This window comes from Lepidochelys kempii, chromosome 26 (genome assembly GCF_965140265.1).
Source record: "Lepidochelys kempii isolate rLepKem1 chromosome 26, rLepKem1.hap2, whole genome shotgun sequence".
Taxonomy (NCBI): Eukaryota; Metazoa; Chordata; order Testudines; family Cheloniidae; genus Lepidochelys; species Lepidochelys kempii.
The window spans coordinates 15,956,575-15,978,204 of NC_133281.1; the positions used below are offsets into that span (position 1 = coordinate 15,956,575).

Below are 21,630 nucleotides of genomic sequence, written 5' to 3' on the forward strand. Positions count from 1 at the left end.
CTCAGGCTATAAAGTGCTGGCCGGCGCCGGCGGCCGGTTGCGTGCGCTGGGGGCTGGTCGGGGCGGCCTGGGAGCGGACCGACACCGCGGTGAGGGCCGGGCCGGCTCGGCTGTGGCGGGGGCCGGGGCGGAGGAGCGGGAGGAGGGGGCTCTGCGCGCCGCGCCCCCTCCCCCACGTGCGCCCGGCGGCCCGCGCGGCCCCGGGCCCGCCTGAGGCGCGGCGCGCGCGGGAGCAGCCGTTTCCGGGCGCGCGGGAAGGGCCGGCGGGCGCGCGCGGGAGCAGCCGTTTCCGGGCGCGCGGGAAGGGCCGGCGGGCGCGCGGGAAGGGGCTGCGCGCGGGAAGCGGCTGCGCGGGGTCTGGGCGCGCGGTGGGTGCCGGGCTCTGCCCAGCCCGCGGGGCTGGCGGGACGCGGCCGGGCGGAGACGAGCTCTGGGCGAGCGGGCGCTGTGGCGGCGCCTGGGAGCCGGGCCCGCTCGGCTCGTCGCTTGGCGGGAGAGCTCCGGGCTCGGGGCCGCGTGTGGCTGCCCGCCCCGGGTGCCTGGGGCTCACGGCGAAGTTTGAATTCGGCGGGGGGCGGGCTCGCTCGGCAGGGCTCCTTCCCCGGCCTGACTGCGGTGCAAAATGGAGGGTGACCGCGAGTTTGCTCGGGTTTTACACTGAGGTGCTGAGACAGGGCTCTGGTAGCTCTTCATCGTCTGTCGGTAGTTTGAGGCCCCCCTGTGCCCCTCCGGGGCGTACCTTGGCATAGCCAATTGACCTAAAAACAAGGGTCTCCTTCCCTTGAGGTCCTGACACCCGGGCCGGGTCGACTCTGTGACACTGGACTGGTGCAAGGCCACCGCCCTGAGTAAAGCTGTTCGGTCAGGTCAAGCCCCTGTGTAGACAGCGCTGGTCAGTGGGTTCGCCCCTCAACCTAGCTGCTGCCCCTCGGCGAGTTAGGGTTCTGGGTCCAGCCCAGGTAACCGGCATCTCAGTGTAGGTAGTGTCTTCACTGAAGTGCTGCTGCATTTTAAGTGTAGACAAACCCAAAGATGGCTAACTTCGTGTGAAAACACTCCCTTTTTTGCTGTGAAGACTTAGCCTTAATGGGTGCTGAAAACAGTGAGGGGCTGAGTGTCCACAGAGCCTGATTTCCAGGTGCATGGTGACTATTTGGTGCCTCAAGTGATCAGGCTCACTTAGATGCCTCAATGTGGACTTTGTAATGCCCTCAGGGGGCTGATAGTGGGCACAATTCCTCTTGAGAGGTTACGTCTTCCAATCTGAGTGCCCGCTTGGTCCCCCACTTGTTCACTTGAGGTACTGCAGCCACATAGAAAACCCAATCTTCTGCCTCCATGCAGTGGAAGTTGTTCCCCAGAGCGTGCTTTTAGGCTTGTCTTTTCAGGCACATTGTTCTGCCTTTCCTTCCTCCAGTCTGGTAATGTTTCAGGGAGTTTAAGTGGGCCTGTTGCTCAGACGAAAGTTGTTACTGCTTCCATTCCAACTCCTGGTCAAGGTATCTGCAGCCCTTCCTACTTTGCAGCAAAGCTGGTAATGGTGTGTGAGGAGATCTGGGGCTGGTCGTATTGGAAAACCTGATGTTAGATTGGCTGGATATTCATCTCCTGCCCCTTCTCAGTGTTGTGGTGAAGCATGGCTACAACACAGCTAGGGTAGAAGGGGAAATAACTGAGGTGTAGGACCTTCTGGCAACATATGTGGTGGGATCCTTCCTCCCCAAATGCTCTTGGGGAAGGGCAAGCATCTTAATGAACAGTGTCTTTCCTGCTCTGATTCTTGGTGGGTAGGGAGAGGGTTTGCTCCCTCTTCTGATGGCCCTTTTCAGGGACAGCCAGAGACAGGGCTGTCACCGTAGGGACAGGCAGCAAACACACCAAGAGAGTGAGTAATCTCTGCAGCAGCAATAGCCAGGCTAAGCACAAAAGACTGCTGCTTAGGACACAAGGTACTATGGGGAATTCAGCTGAGCTGCCAATGTGTCTTACTCAAGTCATTGTTCAGGTACAGGATTTGCAGACTGCCTGGGGCTTTCCCTTATCTTGGTGATTGTCCACACTAGGTAGAGGTGCTGTTAGCTATCCCATTTTAACATGTTAAAATCCTTGTGTAGATGGGATAAGTTGCAGTTTTAACATGTTAGCTGGCCAGGGTGAGCTGTGGTGTTAATTGTCTTGCTGCAGGGCTTCAAAGGGAAGCCACTTCCACTCCTGCTCCACTGCAGCTTGTATCTGGAGCATAGCAACAGCCCACTTAATTTGCTGGCAGGCAGAGCTAGCGATCTTGGGGTTTTGTTACACCCAACATTATAGTATCTGAACACCTGCCATTTAATAGCAGTACTGAAGTCCCTTAAGGGCTTCATGGAGTCTGGCACTTCTCTCTTTTTGAGGCCAAAACTGCTTGGGTAGAGGTTGTGTTTTGGCTGGGTTTTAAGGGTTGAAAGGGCTCTGTGCTGAGGCTTTGTGGAAAGAGCTGAAATTGGTAGACTTGGTGCCTGATGTGCCTACCTTCCAGGAGATAATGTTTTCCTCCTGGCCTTACTTTTGCATTTTTGGCTGCACTTCTTTTCCCACCTTCTTACATATGCACACCCTATCTGTGGCTCCATAAAGTCGTGGGACCTCCTCATCAGTCGCCTCCTAGTGATGCCCAAAGTGGCAATATATAACACCAGCGAGAAGATGTTGGCTGAGTGGGTTCTCTGTGACTGTGGAGCCTATTTCCAGTCCCCTCTCTGCTCACATATCCAGGCAGAGTTCCTCTGGGCAGTGTTTGCTGTCTCCCTTGACACCTTTGAGGATCAGTGGGTGTTGTCTGGGGTTCTCTGCTTGGTGTCCCCTTCAGGTTCCCTACTTTTGACCCTCAGCCTGTCCTTGTTTGTTCTGTTGTCCCTCATAATCACTTAAGTCCCCGGGCCCAGTGGATCCTCCCCATAGGCTGGGGGAGTGTCCTTTAGTTCCTTCCTGGAACCCAGCAAGAGCAGCTAATGTTTGTAGCCTGTTCAGGAAACACTTGGCCTGGAGTGTGCCTTTCAGGCTGGTAGGGAATGGTGGCTAAGTTTGACCTAATAGATTTAAGGTAGGGTCCTGTTACTACAGCCTGCTTGCTTTTAGGGCCCTGTTCCACATGGCAGCATGTCCAGAGCCCATATCTCTCCCCAAGGAAAAATAATTGATCTGGTACGTGCTGTGGCTCTCTTGCCATCTTATTTACCATGTTGCACAACTAGACTTCAGTGAAGTGCTCTCTAAAATCACTGGCCTAAATCCTCTTCTCAATAGGCTGGAGAGCAGCTGATGGTCATATGGCTCCATTACAAATCCTGATGGCATTGTCAATGTGGTGGTACTCTTCTAGGCATACCAGCAGGGGGAGCTGGCATTCAGCTTGGATGGTGGGAGGGTAGAAATCACAAGGGATCTTGTGTCCCCCATCTGCATTGTGGAACATAAGCGGAAGGCCAGGAATATTGCACTAATGGAGCAGCAGATAGTCACTTAGGGCATGGCTACACTTGAAACTTCAAAGTGCTCCCGTGGGAGCTCCTGGTACTCCACCTGATGAGGGGATTAGCTTAGAGCGCAGCTCCCAGTGCAGGGGTACTGTTTACACTGGCGCTTTTAGCGCTGTAACTTGCTGCGCTCAGGGGGGTGTTTTTTCACACCCCTGAGTGAGAAAGTTGCAGTGCTGTAAAGTGCCAGTGTAGCCATAGCCTAAGTTTCCTAATGGGTAACCAGTGTGGCTTCTAGCTGCTAAACAGATGTAAGCTTATAAGCTTGACCTTGCTTTAACTCTTTGGGGGAAGTCTCACTATGCTGTAGCCTTGTGCTCACTTAGCCAGCATCCATGGACCATGGGGACTCAGTTCTGCCTCTCTCATTTCAGGATGAAGAACTTGTGTTCTCTATTTTCTGCACCATGGAATTTTATTCAGCTCTTCTAATTCTCCAGAGCCACAGGAACTTTAGAAAAGAGATTCCCATACACACCGTATAGCAGTAACTCGCTGGTTCCAAACATATCTTAGTTTAGTTTATTTAATTTTGTAACATTATTTATTATTTCATACCTCGTATTTTGTTTACGTATCAAAGTTGCAAATTCCTGTTGATTTTAAACCACTAAAATTAATAACATGGAATCCACAATTGAATCAACAACGTCTCTGGATCTGCTAACCAGTACAATAGGAAGTAAGGCATCCGGTCCCATGGTAGCTTTCCTCTGGATGCTGATATTGGGCTTCATCATTGCCTTTGTCTTGGCATTTTCTGTGGGTGCCAATGATGTGGCAAACTCGTTCGGAACCGCAGTGGGGTCAGGTGTGGTGACTCTCCGGCAAGCATGTATCCTGGCATCTATCTTTGAAACCGTGGGCTCTGTTCTGCTGGGTGCTAAAGTGAGTGAGACCATCCGGAAGGGGTTGGTTGATGTGGAGATGTACAACTCTACACAAGAGCTACTCATGGCTGGCTCAATCAGCGCTATGTTTGGTGAGTAATGTTGTAGTTGCAGCAGCAAAGTGATTAAATACACATGGATAAGTTATTTTGTTGGAGTGTCTTGTGTCCCCAAATCTGCCATGTATTTCAATGGTGACTAATCACTCAGACAACTTTGTTGCTTTAGGGTCAGCTGTGTGGCAGCTAGCAGCTTCATTCTTGAGACTTCCCATTTCTGGTACCCATTGTATTGTTGGAGCAACAATTGGCTTTTCGCTGGTGGCCAAAGGACAGAAAGGCGTCCAGTGGTCAGAGCTGCTTAAAATTGGTAAGTAAAATACAACCACTAGCTTTTTCAGATGCCAAAGTGTGGCATTTATAAACCTATGGCCTTGTCCCCAACATTGGATTAGTATGAAAAGTATATCTGGGTTTTACTGCCCAGAGCCACCTTGTAGGAGCCAGGATATTTATTGCCTCTATCTTCTGTCCTAGTGTTGTCCTGGTTCATCTCCCCACTGCTTTCTGGCATCATGTCTGCTATCCTGTTCTTCCTCGTCCGTATGTTCATTCTTCGTAAGGTAAGGGGGCCAGAGCTCCACAATGCTCATTTGTTGTGCAGAAACTGTTTTGCAACTGAAATGAGCAGATAATAGGAGTAACCACTTCCGGTCAGGACTGTCTTAAATGCTTATTACTGAGTAATTCATGATCTTTAATGTTTTGATCCCCGCATCTCCTGAACTAGCATCCTAGCTGCCGGGCTGCCCTTCCTCATAATTACTGGGTCCCTACTTGCCACAGGCTGATATGAACTTTTTTTGCAGGGAAGGGAGCGTAGAGATCCAGTGCAATGTTCTGAGAAGCCCTGTCCCCAGCAGTGGGCATGGAAGAGGTTGCTGGGATAGTAACCTGGCAAGTGTCTCCAGGCCTTGTTTGAGTGCTCCATCTTTCATATCTGACTCTGGCTAGCAGTTATCTCAACACTCTGGAGGCTTGACGACAGGAGTCGTCTTGCCCTCCCATCCAAAGCTGCTTGTTCAGGGATTAATATTCCACACTTATCTCATGTTCAGCCAGATGGGGAACAGAAGAAGGCATAGCTTCCCCAGCTGCAGCAGCATGAAACTGATAAGACACTGGCTACTTGTGCTGCTATCCAGTGCCTTGTGGCAGGGGTGGCCAGCCTGAGAAGGAGCCAGAGTTTACCAATGTACATTGCCACAGAGCCACAGTAATACATCATCAGCTCCCCTTCCACCCTGCTCCCAGTGCCTCCTGCCCACTGCCAGGGGACAGCCCTGCAGATCAGTCTCCTTTTCTCTCCCCACACCTCCTGATCAGCTGTTTTGTGGTGTGCTGGGGGGGAAGAGGGAGGAGTGAGGGCATGGCAGGCTCAGAGGGGGTGGGGAAGGGGTGGAGTTGGAGCAGGGCCTGTGGCAGAGCCAGAAATTGAGCAATGAGCATCCCCTGGCACATTGGGGCTGGAGCTACAGACACCAACTTTCCAGAGTTGGCACCTATACAAGGAGCTGCATATTAACTTCTGAAGAGCTGCATGTGGCTCCGGAGCCACAGGTTGGCCACCCCTGCCTTGTGGGCTGCAAAAAAAGACTAGTGTCATTTTGGCTTTGTGTTGCAGCTTATTACCTAGTAGCAGAGTTAATTCTGGCTGCAAACTGGAAAGCATCACTGCAACTAAAGGGCTAGAGACTTCTCTTTAATAAAACATAAATTCTGTAGACACTGGCTTATGCACCTAGAGGCTTGGCTACACTTACATTTTATAGCGCTCTAACTTGCTGGCTCAGGGGTGTGAGAAATCACCCCCTGAGTGCAGCAAGTCAGAGCGCTTTAAAGTGCTAGTGTAAACAGCTCAGAGTGCTGGGAGCTGTGCTCAGAGCTAATCCCCTCATGAAGGTGGATAACCAGGAGCTCTCTCCCAGTGCTGGCATGAGACCACACTCACACTTCAAAGCACTCCCTTGACACCGCTTTGAAGTCTCCAGTGTAGCCATGTCCTGAGTTCCAAGGGAAGGCTAGCTGAGTAGACCAAATAAGTTTTGAAATGCCTTATCCTCAATCATTTCATGTTAATACCATAGTGTCTACCTCTCGCTTAGACTATCCAAGTCCTGTCTCCCCCCCCAAAAAAAGCTTATGCTATGCAGTGTTGTAGCTGTTAGGATTGGTGGTAAAGAGAAGTGTGTGGAAGTGCCAGTTAGAATCATAGAATATCAGGGTTGGAAGGGACCTCAGGAGGTCATCTAGTCCAACCCCCTGCTCAAAAGCAGGACCAATCCCCATTAAATCATCCCAGCCAGGGCTTTGTCAAGCCTGACCTTCAAAACTTCTAAGGAAGGAGATTCCACCACCTCCCTAGGCAACGCATTCCAGTGTTTCACCACCCTCCTAGTGAAAAAGTTTTTCCTAATATCCAACCTAAACCTCCCCCACTGCAACTTGAGACCATTACTCCTTGTCCTGTCCTCTTCCACCACTGAGAATAGTCTAGAACCATCCTCTCTGGAACCACCTCTCAGGTAGTTGAAAGCAGCTATCAAATCCCCCCTCATTCTTCTCTTCCGCAGACTAAACAATCCCAGTTCCCTCAGCCTCTCCTCATAAGTCATGTGTTCCAGACCTCTAATCATTTTTGTTGCCCTTTGCTGGACTCTCTCCAATTTATCCACATCCTTCTTGTCGTGGGGCCCAAAACTGGACACAGTACTCCAGATGAGGCCTCACCAATGTCAAATAGAGGGGGATGATCATGTCCCTCAATCTGCTTTCTATGCCCCTACTTATACATCCCAAAATGCCATTGGCCTTCTTGGCAACAAGGGCACACTGCTGACTCAAATCCAACTTCTCGTCCACCGTAACTCCTAGGTCCTTTTCTGCGGAACTGCTGCCAAGCCATTCGGTCCCTAGTCTGTAGCGGTGCATGGGATTCTTCCGTCCTAAGTGCAGGCCTCTGCACTTGTCCTTGTTGAACCTCATCAGATTTCTTTTGGCCCAATCCTCCAATTTGTCTAGGTCTCTCTGTATCCTATCTCTCCCCTCCAGCGTATCTACCACTCCTCCCAGTCTAGTATCATCAGCAAATTTGCTGAGTGCAATCCACACCATCCTCCAGATCATTTATGAAGATACTGAACAAAACTGACCCCAGGACTGACCCCTGGGGCACTCCACTTGACACCGGCTGCCAACTAGACATGGAGCCATTGATCACTACCCGTTGAGCCTGACAATCTAGCCAACTTTCTACCCACCTTATAGTGCAGTTAGAGCTAGTTATAACTTGAATGACCTGCCTAGCATTAAAATGCCTGGGAGAACTCTGCCCTTGTGATGGAAACTCTGCTTCTATGCATGACTGAACTGGCAGGTTGTCTTCACAGGGAAATTTAGGGCTTGTCTAAACTGGCACTTTACAGCACTGCAACTTTGTCACTCGGGTGTGAAAAAACACTCCCCTGAGCACTGCAAGTTTCACATCTGTAAAGTGCCAGTATAAACAGTGCACCAGCACTGGGAGCTATTGCTGTTGTGGAGGTGGTTTTCTAGAGCACTGGGAGAGCTCTCTCCCAGTATTAGTGTGGCTTGTGTAGTCTCAGCAAAGTTTGCAGCAGTGCTTTAACACTGCCAGTGAAGACATGCCCTTAGCAGCAGAACTGACTGATATCGATCTCTGCCATAGCGCCCCATGTACTTGAATGTGTCCACATGGGCAGTTATATGGAATAACTACAGCAATTTAGTTTTGCTAATTTTCTTGACGTAAGCAAGCTCTCCTGGATCTGGAGCTCGTGTCTACTCAGCCAGACAAATGCTTTCTGTTGTGAGGCTCCTTGGTTTGGAACTCTTTACAAATACTGTTTTAGTAAGTGGAACAAAAGTAGCAGTTGGAAATGGGAGAATGAAACTAAACTTGTTTGAATGATTTAACACAAGCCACTCTCTATACTCCTGCTGTTCAGCATGCTGAGTAGATCCGTAATCTAAACATGAATTAACACTAAGCATGCTGGTAGCGTACAGACTAAACTGCTGGTCAAACAGATGCTGTAATTATATATAGTCTAGTGTCCAGGACTCATGTGTAAACAGTTTACAAATATAAAACATAAAATTAGCTCTGGGGTTACCAAGTATATTTTGAGGATGTTAGAGTAGCTTAAAATGTAACTTCAGATCTCAAATCTAACTCCTGTGGTTTCTGCTTTGAAAAATGCAGTAATTTTGTTGGTTCCCCCTATCCTTCCATGTTCGTTTTTACAACCTGACAGTTAACTTAGCACAGCTGTCAGATTAATATTTTATAACTGGCCTTTCAAAGTTGTACTCACTACTGAACACTTGTTCAGATGCTTTTGTAATAGGACAGAGCAAACCTGCTTTTCAATACATTAAATTTCACTGAACATTGAGCATCAGAACACTAGAATTTGGCTCCTGGTCAGCAGTCTCAAACAATTCCACTGCCTAGATGAGGTGTTGCTTTTAATACATAGGAATGCATTTGTGAATAATCCCTCTGAATCAGTTAAATGACTTTAACAATTGGCCTGACTCACCTGGGGAAATGGGCTTTTTTCCAAAAGAAAATTGCTTTAGTGAATTGAAGCAAAGACTTTTAGAAAGTGCTGTTCGTTAAAACTGTCAGTCTTAGTCTTGTTCTGATGGGTAGACTATTGAATCCCTGAGAAGGCAAAATTCAGAGCCTTACAGAGAGGAAACAAAAGTCTTGGGACATGGCTACTTTGTCTAAAACTTAAAAGTAAAATACTCTTAAGTGAAGAGTTCTCAAGCATCAGGTTCAATCCACTCTTTCTGTGGGATGGGCTGTTCAAAAGGTTACATTGCTGTTTTGGGGAGTGTGCATTTCTGCTTTGAAACAGCAATGGCATGGACAGTTGGGGGAGGCACATTTCTGTCTTCAATATCAGAAGTCTTTTTACTTGTAAGCAGAGCACTAACTGGCAACCCTAAAAACCCACTGGATATGCAGGGTTCATAACTCATGATGTATGAGTTCTAAGGGTTCTTCAGACCCAATTCTCTCCTCGCTGACTCCTATACATCCCCACTGACAGTTTTCACAACTGTAATGGATTAGTCTGTAATTGGCATTTAGCAAACAATTCTGTTTGATGCACAAGAGACTCCATCCCCCTCTTCTGGAGCTGCCTCTGCTGGGCTAGTAGGAGGGAAGTAATAAACTTAAGTCTGTGAAGTGCACAGAACAGATCTTTGTAAGAAGTTAGCATTTTTAGACACTCTTCCATGTAGAAGTGTACTTTAAGTGTCTGCTTTGCTGTTGTGTTTAGAATCTGGGATCTGGATTTGTATAGTATCAAAACTAATCTGTTTTACAGGCAGATCCAGTTCCCAATGGGTTGCGAGCTTTGCCAGTCTTCTATGCCTGTACAATTGGGATCAACCTCTTTTCCATCATGTACAGTGGTGCACCTTGTAAGTACATGTCAAAATACTTCAGTGCTACTTTTAGAATTCTTTACAAAAACCTCCATTAAATGCATGATTTACCCCTTTTTGCTTTACAGGGCTGAAATCTCCTAGAAGGCTGCTGGCCTGTGCTGGCTACAGAAGGCTGCAGGCTAGCGTGTGCTGAGTTCTAACCTAGATAGTTACCCAACCAAAGAGGCCTGCTCAAATCTAAATTACTACAGAGCTTTCTCCTTAATCTTCACAGGAATGGCCGATAACATGACTTCCCCTTTCCTCTCTCCTACTTATGCTAGAGCTCAGGAACCCAGCTGCTGAAGAGTCTCCTTAAGCTTTTTCTATTCTCCAGTAAGGCTAGTCAGCACTGGAGTCTTATATTGGATTTGCTCAGTTTGGCCTTTCCAGCATGAGAGCTTGCTTGCTTTTCATCCCCGAGAATATATTAACTGCCCTGATACTTCCTGACCAAGAAGAACTGGCATGTCCTAGCCAGCACAAGTACTCCGAAGAGGAACTCATGCTACAGAGTTGAAATCTTTTGGGAGCTCCAGATCAAAATGTTTCTTTATGTTGCGGGCAGGGGAACGCAACTGATGGATGGAACCAGGCAGCTGCTATCATAATCCAAAGTAGTTTGGCACAGAAGGGCCTGGAGACCTGCAGAGTTACAAGGCAAGCTGTAGAAAATATCAGTCACAGCTAACTTAACAGTCAATTTCAAAACTCTGGATACTGAGCTACCTTATTCAGGGCCTGCTACCCTGGACTGTGATGGCAGCTTCAGCTGGGGCTTTCTTCTGTGATGTCTTAAACAGGTCATTAAGGAACTAGAGCTAGGTAGAGGCTGACAGTGGCAGGTATTCAGTCATACTGGACAGTTCAGGCTATTTCACTACTAAATACTGAAATAGATTTAGTGTGTCACTATGAAGTAATGACTCCAGCTTTCCCTTCATACATTGGTTCATTCAAATGCACTTTATGGTCCTGAAATTCTAATACATGTTGCAGGACTAATAGAGTTCAGCCAAAGTGTTCTTTATGCCTGTGAATATGGCATTGTCCTGTGAGGTAGGAATTGTAACCAGTTAAAGCATAAACATTGCACCATGTGATTCAGTTTACAAGTTTGCACTTTACTAGCCAGATTCATGTTGAATTTACAATCTGTGGACAAGTTTCAGTTAAACTTTGTTCCACTTTAGTTGGGGGGGTTTGCCAGACTATTGTAAGCTGCTATTAGTGTTGCATGTTAACTAAGCCATACAAAATAGGTGTGTGATATTGTGCACTTGACCTATGCAGTTCCTTTATCTGTCTTCTATGTACTGGGAGTGTTCTTGGCTGCAGCAGAAACTGCAGAAGCATTTTTGATGGCCATTTAGCAAATATTTGATACCTTAGCTTAGTTATGGGAAGAATAAAAATCCAGCCACTCATTTGTAAATGCTTGTGTAACTAGGTCATTAACACCTTAAAGCCTCTCCTGTTTCAAAAGATGTAGATTTGGTTCTAATTTAAAAATAAGTGTTCTGGAGTGAGATGCAGAAGCCATTGTTGCACCATGTGGCTGGAAAAGTCCTATCCCATCACAAACCTAAAATGCCATGTTACTGTAAATCTGTTGGAGATCTCAAGTGGGTACAGCTCTTCTCCCCTGGCTCTGAGCAGACTGGCATGCCAGGGGAATAGCGCTGTCTGCTGCAGCTGCAGGCTTGCTTTTTTTCTTTGACATTGCAGCAAGTCAGGACATAAGCCTCTGTGTACTATGTTGACAACTAAACTGAGGGGAGGATGGAGAATGTCTAGTCAGTTGCTACTGGGTCACCAGAATGTACAGTGCTCTCAGTAATCCAGTTTTCCCTGGGGAGGGGTAGAGGTCAGAGTCTCTGAACATGTGAAAGATTAGATGGGGAGAGTGTAACCTGGTGGGGGCTCCCATGTGGGTTAAGCACTCATTTTTGTGTGGTTAGTATTCTACTCAGATTTGGTGCTAACATAGCAAAGCTGGTGCAGGGCACTGCAGACTCTTGGGAGGCAGCAGTGAATGTCGTGTGCCAAGCACCCCTTGATCCAGTTATGAACAGATCTCCTGTGAAGAAGGTGGTCCTACATTGAAGGGGCTCTTGCCCTTGGGTTTTCAAGATTCATTGTTTTATTTCCTAGTGCTTGGCTTTGACAAACTTCCTATTTGGGGTATCCTTCTAACTTCAGCGGGGAGTGCTGTTGTCTGTGCTCTCGTCGTCTGGTTCTTTGTGTGTCCAAGAATGAAGAAGAAAATAGAACGTAAGTAAAGCTTTAGAATGACATAAAATCGCATGCTCTCCTTAATGAGTTACTTAAATATCCTGTTTTGGTTCATCTTGCGGGGAGGGGAAGAAGTGTCTTACAAATCTCACCCCCAGTGAGCAATCTGACCTTGCTGATGCAGATTAGTTTTAAGTAGGTGATCTCATAAAATCCCTGCCCTGTAGCAAAGAATACCTGTTGAAAGGCACTCAAATAGCATTCCGCAGCTTTACTTTCCTAATGTTCTGTGGGGCTCATAGAGTTGAGCACTGTTTCACCTATAAATTACTCGTGAGACTTGGGAGAGGCATCCTAAGCAGTAGGTAAGAGAAAATAGCTATTCACAAGTACGATTGTCAGGTTTGCATAAGTGGTACATGACTAACAGCTTGGTAGATACTTTCTGGTTGCCTTTGAAATTTGTCTAGATAGCTCATCCTTCCAACTGTTAAAGGAGCTTCATACTCTTGACAAGAAAAGGAGTACTTGTGGCACCTTAGAGACTAACCAATTTATTAGAGCATAAGCTTTCGTGAGCTACAGCTCACTTCCTCAGATGCATATCGTGGAGCCTGCTGCAGTTTCCACGATATGCATCTGAGGAAGTGAGCTGTAGCTCACGAAAGCTTATGCTCTAATAAATTGGTTAGTCTCTAAGGTGCCACAAGTACTCCTTTTCTTTTTGCGAATACAGACTAACACGGCTGTTACTCTGATACTCTTGACAGTAATTCAAATTTTCCCTATCACTAGTGTGACTTGGCAAATCTGTTTGCAGCTGTTGGTTTCAGCATAGCCTATTCCTAAACATCCCCAGTGACACACATACTGCAGTAGTGTGAGCAGCCCAACATAGCACTGCATCAGAACTAGAACTACAGAGGTTTCATGCTATTAAGTCTGGCTGATCAGGTCAGATACTAAAAAGTTCTGACCAAGTGCTTGTAGTAAGCTAATGAGCTCTGAAATCCTGTCTCTGCTTTAATATAGTACAGATTGGGAAGCTTTTAATTGACCGCTAGTGTTCTTGCTCTGAAGATTTCAAGCATTTGTTAGCTTTGCCCTCCCTCCTGTAAGGTAGAAGTTTTTTTCCATTTTATGGCCTGGGGAAACAGGCAGATGTTAGCCAATTTTCAGACCTGGCATCTGGTTAGGCAAGGGGTGGGCAAACTTTTTTTCTTTTTGTGTGTGTGGCCTGAGGGCCACATCGGGGTTGCAAAATGGTAGGGAAGGCTGTGCCTCTGCAAACAGCCTGGGACTCCCCACCCCCTAACCGCCCCCAGGACCCCAATCCCTATCCAGCCCCACCCTCCCCTGACAGGCCCCCAGGACCCCCTGTCCCATCCAATCCCCCCATTCCTTGTCCCCTGACCCCTCCCACCCCCTTACCATGCTGCTCAGAGCAGCAGAACAGGCTTATTGGAAAGCCTGGGAGGAAGGCACAAGCTGTGCTGCCCATGTGGCTGTGGGGGAGGGGCCGGGGCTAGCCTCTCTGGCCGGGAGCTATGGAGCCAGGCAGGACAGTCCTGTGGGCCTGGTTAGGCTCTTTAAATAACAGGCCATGTTTTTTCAGAGAACTGAGAACCCACAGCTCCTTTGAGACTCCTTGGAGAGCTATGTTCAGATCCTCTGGAAAATGCAACTTGTATTTAGGTGCTTGCTTAGGCAGCCAAAAGTGAATTTAGGCCTAGGTCATGCACTCAGGGGCAGGATCACTCCAGAATCCCAGTTCTACCCTAACTAGTAGTGTTTCTTTCATGTTGGAAAGCTAAAGTCCCACCATCAAGGCTCTAGATTAGAGCTGAGTGAACAATAAATCTTTTGGTTTGGGGGGCCAAACAGAACCTTTTTTATGGGGTTTTGTTTGGCCCAGATAAATTGTCTTGGTTTTTGGTTGTTTAGGTGATTTCACTTTGGTTTTCATAGCAAAATTTCAAAACAAATCACCATTTTGAAAGTCAAAACATTTAGAATTATGACATGAAACACTTTGTTTTGCAATGGCCAAAATGAGCCATTTCAACTTGAGAGAAGGTGGATGAGGTAATCTTATTGCAGTGTTTCTCAACCTTTTTGATACCAGTGACCAGCTTGCTGCCTTCCTAAAACTATCAGGGAGATTTCAGGGACCAGCATTGGTCCACAGATGGGTTGCTGAGAAGCACTGTTTTATTGGACCAACTTCTGTTGGTGAGAGACCAGGTTTCAAGCTTACACAGAGCTGAGACAAGCTCTGTGTAAGTTTGAAACCTTCCTTTCACCAACAGAAGTTGGTCCAATAAAAAATACCTCACCCACCTTGTCTCTAATATCTTAGACCAACACAGCTACAACACTAACTTTCCCCATTACTTTTTTCTTGTTTGCTGAATTTTTTTGCCTGCCTCTACTCTAGATGTTAAAGTTGTATAAACTTTAAAGTCAAGTTTGGTGCATTTTTCCAAACTCCTTGTAGTGAAACCCTAGTGTTGTCATGGCTCATCACCATGTGAAAAGGTACCTTCCTGCCCAGCGCAGTCTCTGTATTGTCACATGCTTTGACGCTGCGAAAGGCACAGATGAGTCACCTGTATACCCCTGTGGCTCTTGCATCACAAGGTGCAAATTGCAGCACTTCACTAATGATACCCTGGTGAGGATTTGCTGCTTAACACTGCTCCCAAGAAGAGTGGCTCTGTCACTATATTTTAAAAATCTTCACTTGTAATCAAAATAAGCTTTCTTGCACCATTGTAATGTGGTACATGTCTTGGCCATATCATGGGCCAGCTCTCAACCATGTAACTTCCCTGTGCTGCTGCTTGTGCAATACTGGGAATGTAGCTTCAGCTTTTCCTAACACTAAACTGGAAGCAAAGAATTGGCACCATCTGTCCAGTCAGTTAGTTCCTGGTGGCCCACCACTATTTTCAGTGTAGACTGAAGAACCAGTCAGTGGTTGTAACAAATGCAGAACCCTGCTATGCCATTAGTCACTCTGCCAGTTCTAACAGCACCTATGCTGGGTGCCAAGAGGGGGTTTGAAATTGCAAAAGAGCACAGTTCAGACTAGCGAGTTTTGTGTCTGGGGATCTGGATGTCCCATGCACAGCATGTTGTGTAACACATATAAGCATATGAGTAGTTACTTGGTTACTAACTTGAGCTGTAAACTGAAATCCAGCATGCATAAATCTGGGTTCTGACAGATGCCAGCATTGCTCAGTTCTCAGTGGATGCAGAGTAGGCTGGTATCAGGTGCTAAAGGGCTGAATGGGCTTTAAATGGTGGTAGCCTTTGGGAAAGGGAACTAAGTCATTAATTCTTTCCACAGGAGAGATCAAGTCAAGTCCTTCTGAGAGCCCCTTGATGGAGAAAAAGAACAGCCAGAAGGAAGATCAAGATGAGTCTAAACTGCCACTGGGCAATGGTGTGGGTGACAAGAGCCCTATCACTGATGCATCTGCCATGCACCACAGGGCAGCTGTGGAGGAGAGAACAGTCTCCTTCAATCTGGGAGATGTGGAGGAAGCTCCAGAGCAGGAGAGGCTCCCTAGTGTTGACCTGAAGGAAACAAACATTGATAGTGGTGAGTTGGGGTTAGCAGCCTGCCCTGCCTGCCAGATGGCCCTGGCAAGTCCAGATGAAGTGGGAGACCCTTAAGCATGCCATGTGGAGGCATATTCCACCAGCAAATAGATCAGGGCAGAGTGGCACAAGCATGAGGTCTGTAGTGCTTTTGGTTGGGCTCCTGTCTGAGGCATGTTTCTCACACCTGGCCATGTCGATGTGGGTTAAACTCCACTTCTGTTTGCAGGAGCTGTGCAGTTACCCAGTGGCAACCTTGTTCAGTTCAACCAAGCTGTCAGCAATCAGATCAGTTACAGTGGCCACTACCAGTACCACACTGTGCACAAGGATTCAGGCCTGTACAAAGAGCTGCTGCACAAGCTTCACCTGGCCAAAGTGGGTGATTGCATGGGGGACTCTGGTGACAAGCCCCTGAGACGCAACAACAGCTACACCTCATACACTATGGCCATTTGTGGCATGCCACTGGATTCATTCCGTCCCAAAGAGGGCGAGCCCAAGGGGGAGGAGATGGAGAAGCTGACCTGGCCTGGAGCAGACACCAAGAAGAGGATCCGTATGGACAGCTACACTAGCTACTGCAATGCTGTGGCAGATACCCACCCAGCGGCTGATGTGGATATGGATGTAGGCAAGGTGGAGATGGGCAGTGGTGACAGGAAGTGCAGCACTGGCTCGCTGGAGGAGTGGCATGATCAGGATAGACCAGAAGTGTCCCTGCTCTTCCAGTTCCTGCAGATTCTCACCGCCTGCTTTGGTTCCTTTGCTCATGGTGGCAATGATGTCAGGTCAGTAGACTTAATCTATGTGACAGGTTTTAGCTGGTTACTCTAAGTACAAATGTTCATGCAATATATTCACCTGCTTCTCTGGAGCATGTATGCCTAGCATGCTGGTATGAAAACAGGCTCTTGTGAGCAAGTATTTGCCAGCACTAACCTGGTCATCCAGAAAATGTAGCAAGTTATGGTTTATAACAAGATTGGGGTTCATCACTTCTCAAGCCAGCAGCATGGAAAGATTCCTTAATTGTCTGAGTGGAATGCATCTTTGTTTCCTTCCAGCAATGCCATTGGCCCTCTGGTGGCTCTGTACCTAGTCTATCAGACAGGTGATGTGGCTTCCAAAGTGGCAACTCCCATCTGGCTGCTGCTGTATGGAGGTGCTGGGATCTGCATTGGCCTGTGGGTCTGGGGGAGAAGAGTCATTCAGACCATGGGGAAGGATCTGACACCCATCACACCATCTAGGTAAGATGCTTCATGGGGGACACAGGAGGATGCTTATGGTGTTTCTGCACTCACCATTGTGTACATAACAGTATTACTCAGAGGCTGGGTGAGCATGTAATTATACAATGCAGAGTCTGCGGCCTACTGAAGTGTTCATGAATTCTTTCCAACTTGTTTGCTCACATTCCAAACTTCTTAGTGCTCTAAGGTACAATAGCTTTGATATTCAAGATGTCTTTCTGAAGGTAACGCACCACAACTGCACAAATATCACCCCTCATTGTTGTTTCCATTAGTATGGTTCCAATATGTACATTTGAACAGTTGGCCATGGCCACTGCATGGGATCAGGTGCTTGTACTAAACACACACCGCTCTCTCTGTCAAGTCAGAAGAGCTGGACCTTCCACTGTGCCTTATAGCTCCACCCTCTGGAGGGGGGGGGTGGGGAAATGGACTGCAAAGATCATCCACTGAATTCCCTGCCACCATCTCCAGTTGGCTGTCCCAAAAGGGACTGATCTCTGAAATCCAGGTCCTAGATCATATCAGGGCTTTACAGATCAGTTCCTCAAGGCATTTGCTTTGAATGCAAATAACTACTGAGCTCAGGGAGTGGCAGTGTGAAATCTGCTCAGTTTCCATTGTGTAAAGGGTGGTGCCATTGAGTTATGGATGATTGGCTTTTTTCTAAACTTCCCCCAGAGATGTATGTATCCACTAGAAATGGAAGGAAAAATGAAGCTCTGATTAGAGCAGAGCCCAGAGCTGGAGCCTAGAGCAGCTCCAGAGCAGTGGAGCTGCAGGTTTTTGCCTGGAGCCGGAGTGGAGCCGGAGCACAGCTCCAAAGCCCTGGATTAAAGGTCTCTAGCCTTGATTATGGCCTCCAGCTAGGAGCTGTCAAGAGGCCCCAGATGCACTCTCCATATAAAGCAGAAGAGTACAAAATCAAATGCCTTAACAAACTGGTTAATGAGGGAGACCTGGAACCATGCATAGAACAGGGGCTGTAAGACAAAGTTCTGTACTTGCCATTTGCACAGGCTGTCTGCTGAGCAGGAATCCCTTGCTGACATTGTGTGGCTCATACCAGCCTGTGATAGTTACTATCTTTCTGTATACACAGTGGCTTCAGCATTGAACTGGCATCTGCACTGACTGTGGTGATTGCATCAAATGTTGGTCTTCCCATCAGTACAACGCACTGCAAAGTAAGTGAAATGCTTGCCAGTATGTTAAATGGCTCCTGTGGTGACCTCCGAGTTCTTCAAGAAATGTCTCAAGAGGTGGAGTTAGTGGTGTAGGGCATGGGACCAGAAGTGATGGTCTGGTGTACTGTGTGAGAATCCAGTTGTCTCAAAGTACTAATTCTTTTTTCCCTCTTCACTACTAACCAGATCTGAGATTGAGTTCTAGTAGAATAGCTTCCAGAATACACCAAGCATTGGTCTTGAGTTTGACAGGTCTATAATTTGCATGCAGATCTATCCATTTGTGGATAATGAACATAGAGTAAACATAGAAGTGGTGGAGGGAGAAGCTAAAGAGAATGGGCATTGAGGAAAAGTACTTAGGAACTCTACTGTGGTAGAACAAAAAACTCAAACAGACCCATTATGAAGCTGCCAAGCTCCCTGGGCCACTCACGTCATGGGAAGCTTCATTCCTGTAAGACTTGCACTTGTGCATCAAAGATGCCTGTAATCTCATTGTGAAATTCTTCTCTGCTGGTCCCTTGCAGCCTGGCCCCATGCTGTTCTGGCTGTGCACTACAGTTCCAGCAGGGAGATTGCCCTCCAAAACATGAACAAGGCACTTGGCCCACATTTCAACATGACTCAGGTTTTCTTTGGGCAGTTCTCATTGGATTCAGGCTTGTCTTGTATCTGAACCTATTCAGTGCTGCTCTCCTTAGTAAGGCCATATTTATATTGCAGGGGTGGCCAACCTGAGCGAGAGAAGGAGCCAGAATTTACTACTATACATTCCCAAAGAGCCACAGTAATAAGTCAGCAGCCCCATTAGCTCCCACCCCGCTCCTAGTGCCTCCTTCTCCCTCCCCACACCTCCAGATCAGCTGTTTCATGGGGTGGAGGAGGAGCAAGGGCACAGCAGGCTCAGGGGAGGGCATGGGAAGGGATGAAATGGGGGCAGAGCCAGGGGTTGAGCAGTGAGCACCCCCTGGCACACTGGAAAGTTGGTGCCTGTAGCTCCAGCCCCAGTCAGTTCCTATATAAGGAGCCACATGTGGCTCCGGAGCCACAGGTTGGCCACCCTGCCATATTGGAAACTGAGTTTGCCTGCAGAGGGGCAACATGTTGGGATGCTGACAGGTTGGGAAGGGTATCTAAAGACCTAAGTGACCCTGAAGTCTAGAAAACTTGCCTTATAGTGAGCAAGCTCAATCTCAATTTAGAGAAGGTTGAGGTGAAGTTTGAGAGCTAGGGGCATGCTTCTAGCAGACAAAGGCAGAATAAGATCAGTATCTGGAAGCTGAAGGTAGTCCTATCTTACTCCCTGGGGTTCCTACCTAACCCTAGAGTGCCTTGGTGCAGGGTGGGTGGGAGGAGGCTGGGCCCCCATTACCCAGCTGCCATAGGAACTGCACAGCTTTGGAGAACTCATCCCTGTGGCTTCACTGGGAATCAGCGTGGCAGCTGTGCAGCACAGGGGTCCTGGCCCCATTGCAGAGACTTCAGGCCTGGTGCATGTGCACACAGGCAGGTAGGGGTGGAACTGCATGCATGAGCTGCCACCCTAGGCAGCTGGGATTTGGGTGGGGTGCACAAGCTGCTTCCCTGTATCTGCTGCTCAGTCTCTAAAAATTGCAGTGTCTTTCTAAAAGATACTCTAGCTGACCAGAAGCTGTTGGGGCTTGATGCTGGAAGCACTAGGTGGTGGTCTCTGGCCTGCTGTGCAGGAGATGAGACCATAGTGGTCTCCTAGTCCTTAAATCAGTCCCTTGGTGTATCTTCCATAGGTGGGCTCCGTGGTCTCAGTGGGCTGGCTCCGTTCCAGGAAGGCTGTGGACTGGCGTCTCTTCCGTAACATCTTCCTGGCATGGTTTGTCACCGTCCCGATTTCTGGCCTCATCAGTGCAGCTATCATGGCACTGTTCAAGTATGCCATCCTGGGAGTGTGAGACCAGCTTGGGTGAAATCAATCATATCTTGCTGCTCTGAGCAACTGGAACAGTGCTAGGGTGACTTGCCTGGGGAGGAGATGGGAATATTGCATTTATGCTGTAACTGCTTTCATGCTGAATGACTCATCTCTAAATTAGCTGCAAAATAACCAGTGCCCCTGACTGATCTCATTAATTCACAGCCTGAACAGGAAATGGACCTTACTCTACATATTTCTGTATTTTCTTTTGTATCAAGCTTACCTTCAATTATGTTTGTCACTGAAGTAGCATCCTATTTTAAATTTTGTTTTTCCTTGGCACTAAATCTTAGAACTGGCAGGCACAGTAAAGTCTGTGATGAGCTTGGAGGGGTGACTGTTCCACTGCCATGTTTGCTCTAGGGTAGCAGTAATGGGCACTATACCCAGAGGCCCCACTTATTTTTTTTAAATAAACTTTTAAACTAAACATACCTATTTGCTAACTCCTTGTGGAGCAATACCTATTACACACCATTTCCCCACACACACACCCTTCTGCAGCTCACATGGTACCACTGCCCCAAGAGCTGTGAAAGATGGCAGTGGTTCTTGCTAGAAGCAGGTTGTAGTATGTCCAGCTTTGCCTCCTGCAGTACCATGATGCTCTGGTCTTGTGTGGTTTCATTTTGTGCAAATGCACCTGAGCTCCAGGGGGGAGTTTTTTTTGTTTTGAATCTAGGATGTGCTAAAATCTTAACCCAGTTGATTTAAATGTTGAGATCATTCACTGCTCCCTCCCCCTACTGGCCAAGAACCTAGCTGTCTCCAGTGACCCTGACACTACAAGACTCTGCTCCCCATTGCTACCTCTAACTGAATAAAAGCTTCATTTTTAAAAAAAAATCTTCTTTGAGATTTTCCATCCAGCAGTGTTAACATGCTAATTCCACAAGCAGTGTGATCCATCCCATGATCTCAGCATGACTAGCTACAGCTGAAGGAATATGACCCCCTTCCAAAGCTACAGCAGCTGGCAGGATTTGAGTGAGGTACCTGATTAACCCAGACCCTCCCTGATCTAGTAAGCCAGGAGCAAGAGCATGTACAAAGAAATGAGCTCATCTTTCCTGCTTCTTAAGTTGGGATAAGGGGAGAATCCAGTGCAGTCTAAACTCCACTCTCACTTTGCCTCAGGAAAGCAGTAGGTGCCTAACCCCAGAGTCACTAGAAACTGCCCTTTGCTACTGTGTTGCTGTGTCCACCCTCTCGTTTTCTCAGCTGATGTACTGTTAAAGCAGCTTCTCAGAGCAGACACATGCTCAGTTTAAGCCGACCCCTGATTTTGGCGCACCCTCTAATCCAGTGCTCAGTCTGCCTGTCCGTTTGGGATTAAAACACAACCTGCATGTTCATGTAGTGCACCTAGGGTCAGGGCAATCCTAGGTGATGCTGTCATTGTAACAGTTGGGCTCATAGCAAATACACCAGAGCTAGAGTGGGACTGTTCCTC

At 47.7% G+C, this 21,630-nt stretch overlaps 1 protein-coding gene across 2 annotated transcripts; it reads left to right on the forward strand.

Annotated features, from left to right (window-relative positions):
• Window positions 1-20,607, forward strand: SLC20A1 (solute carrier family 20 member 1). Of its 2 annotated transcripts, none has more exons than XM_073325352.1 (11): window positions 1-89; window positions 3,890-4,497; window positions 4,634-4,774; window positions 4,942-5,027; window positions 9,831-9,927; window positions 12,088-12,207; window positions 15,524-15,778; window positions 16,007-16,568; window positions 16,845-17,030; window positions 18,139-18,223; window positions 19,993-20,607. In XM_073325352.1, exons 2-11 carry the CDS (start codon window positions 4,140-4,142, stop codon window positions 20,152-20,154), a joined length of 2,052 nt encoding a protein of 683 aa, XP_073181453.1. In that variant the 5' UTR covers window positions 1-89; window positions 3,890-4,139; the 3' UTR covers window positions 20,155-20,607. The 2 variants fall into 2 exon arrangements, with proteins under 2 accessions (XP_073181453.1, XP_073181454.1); XM_073325353.1 differs by lacking the exon at window positions 1-89 and adding an exon at window positions 336-3,183.
• The last annotated feature ends 1,023 nt before the right edge of the window (window positions 20,608-21,630 follow it).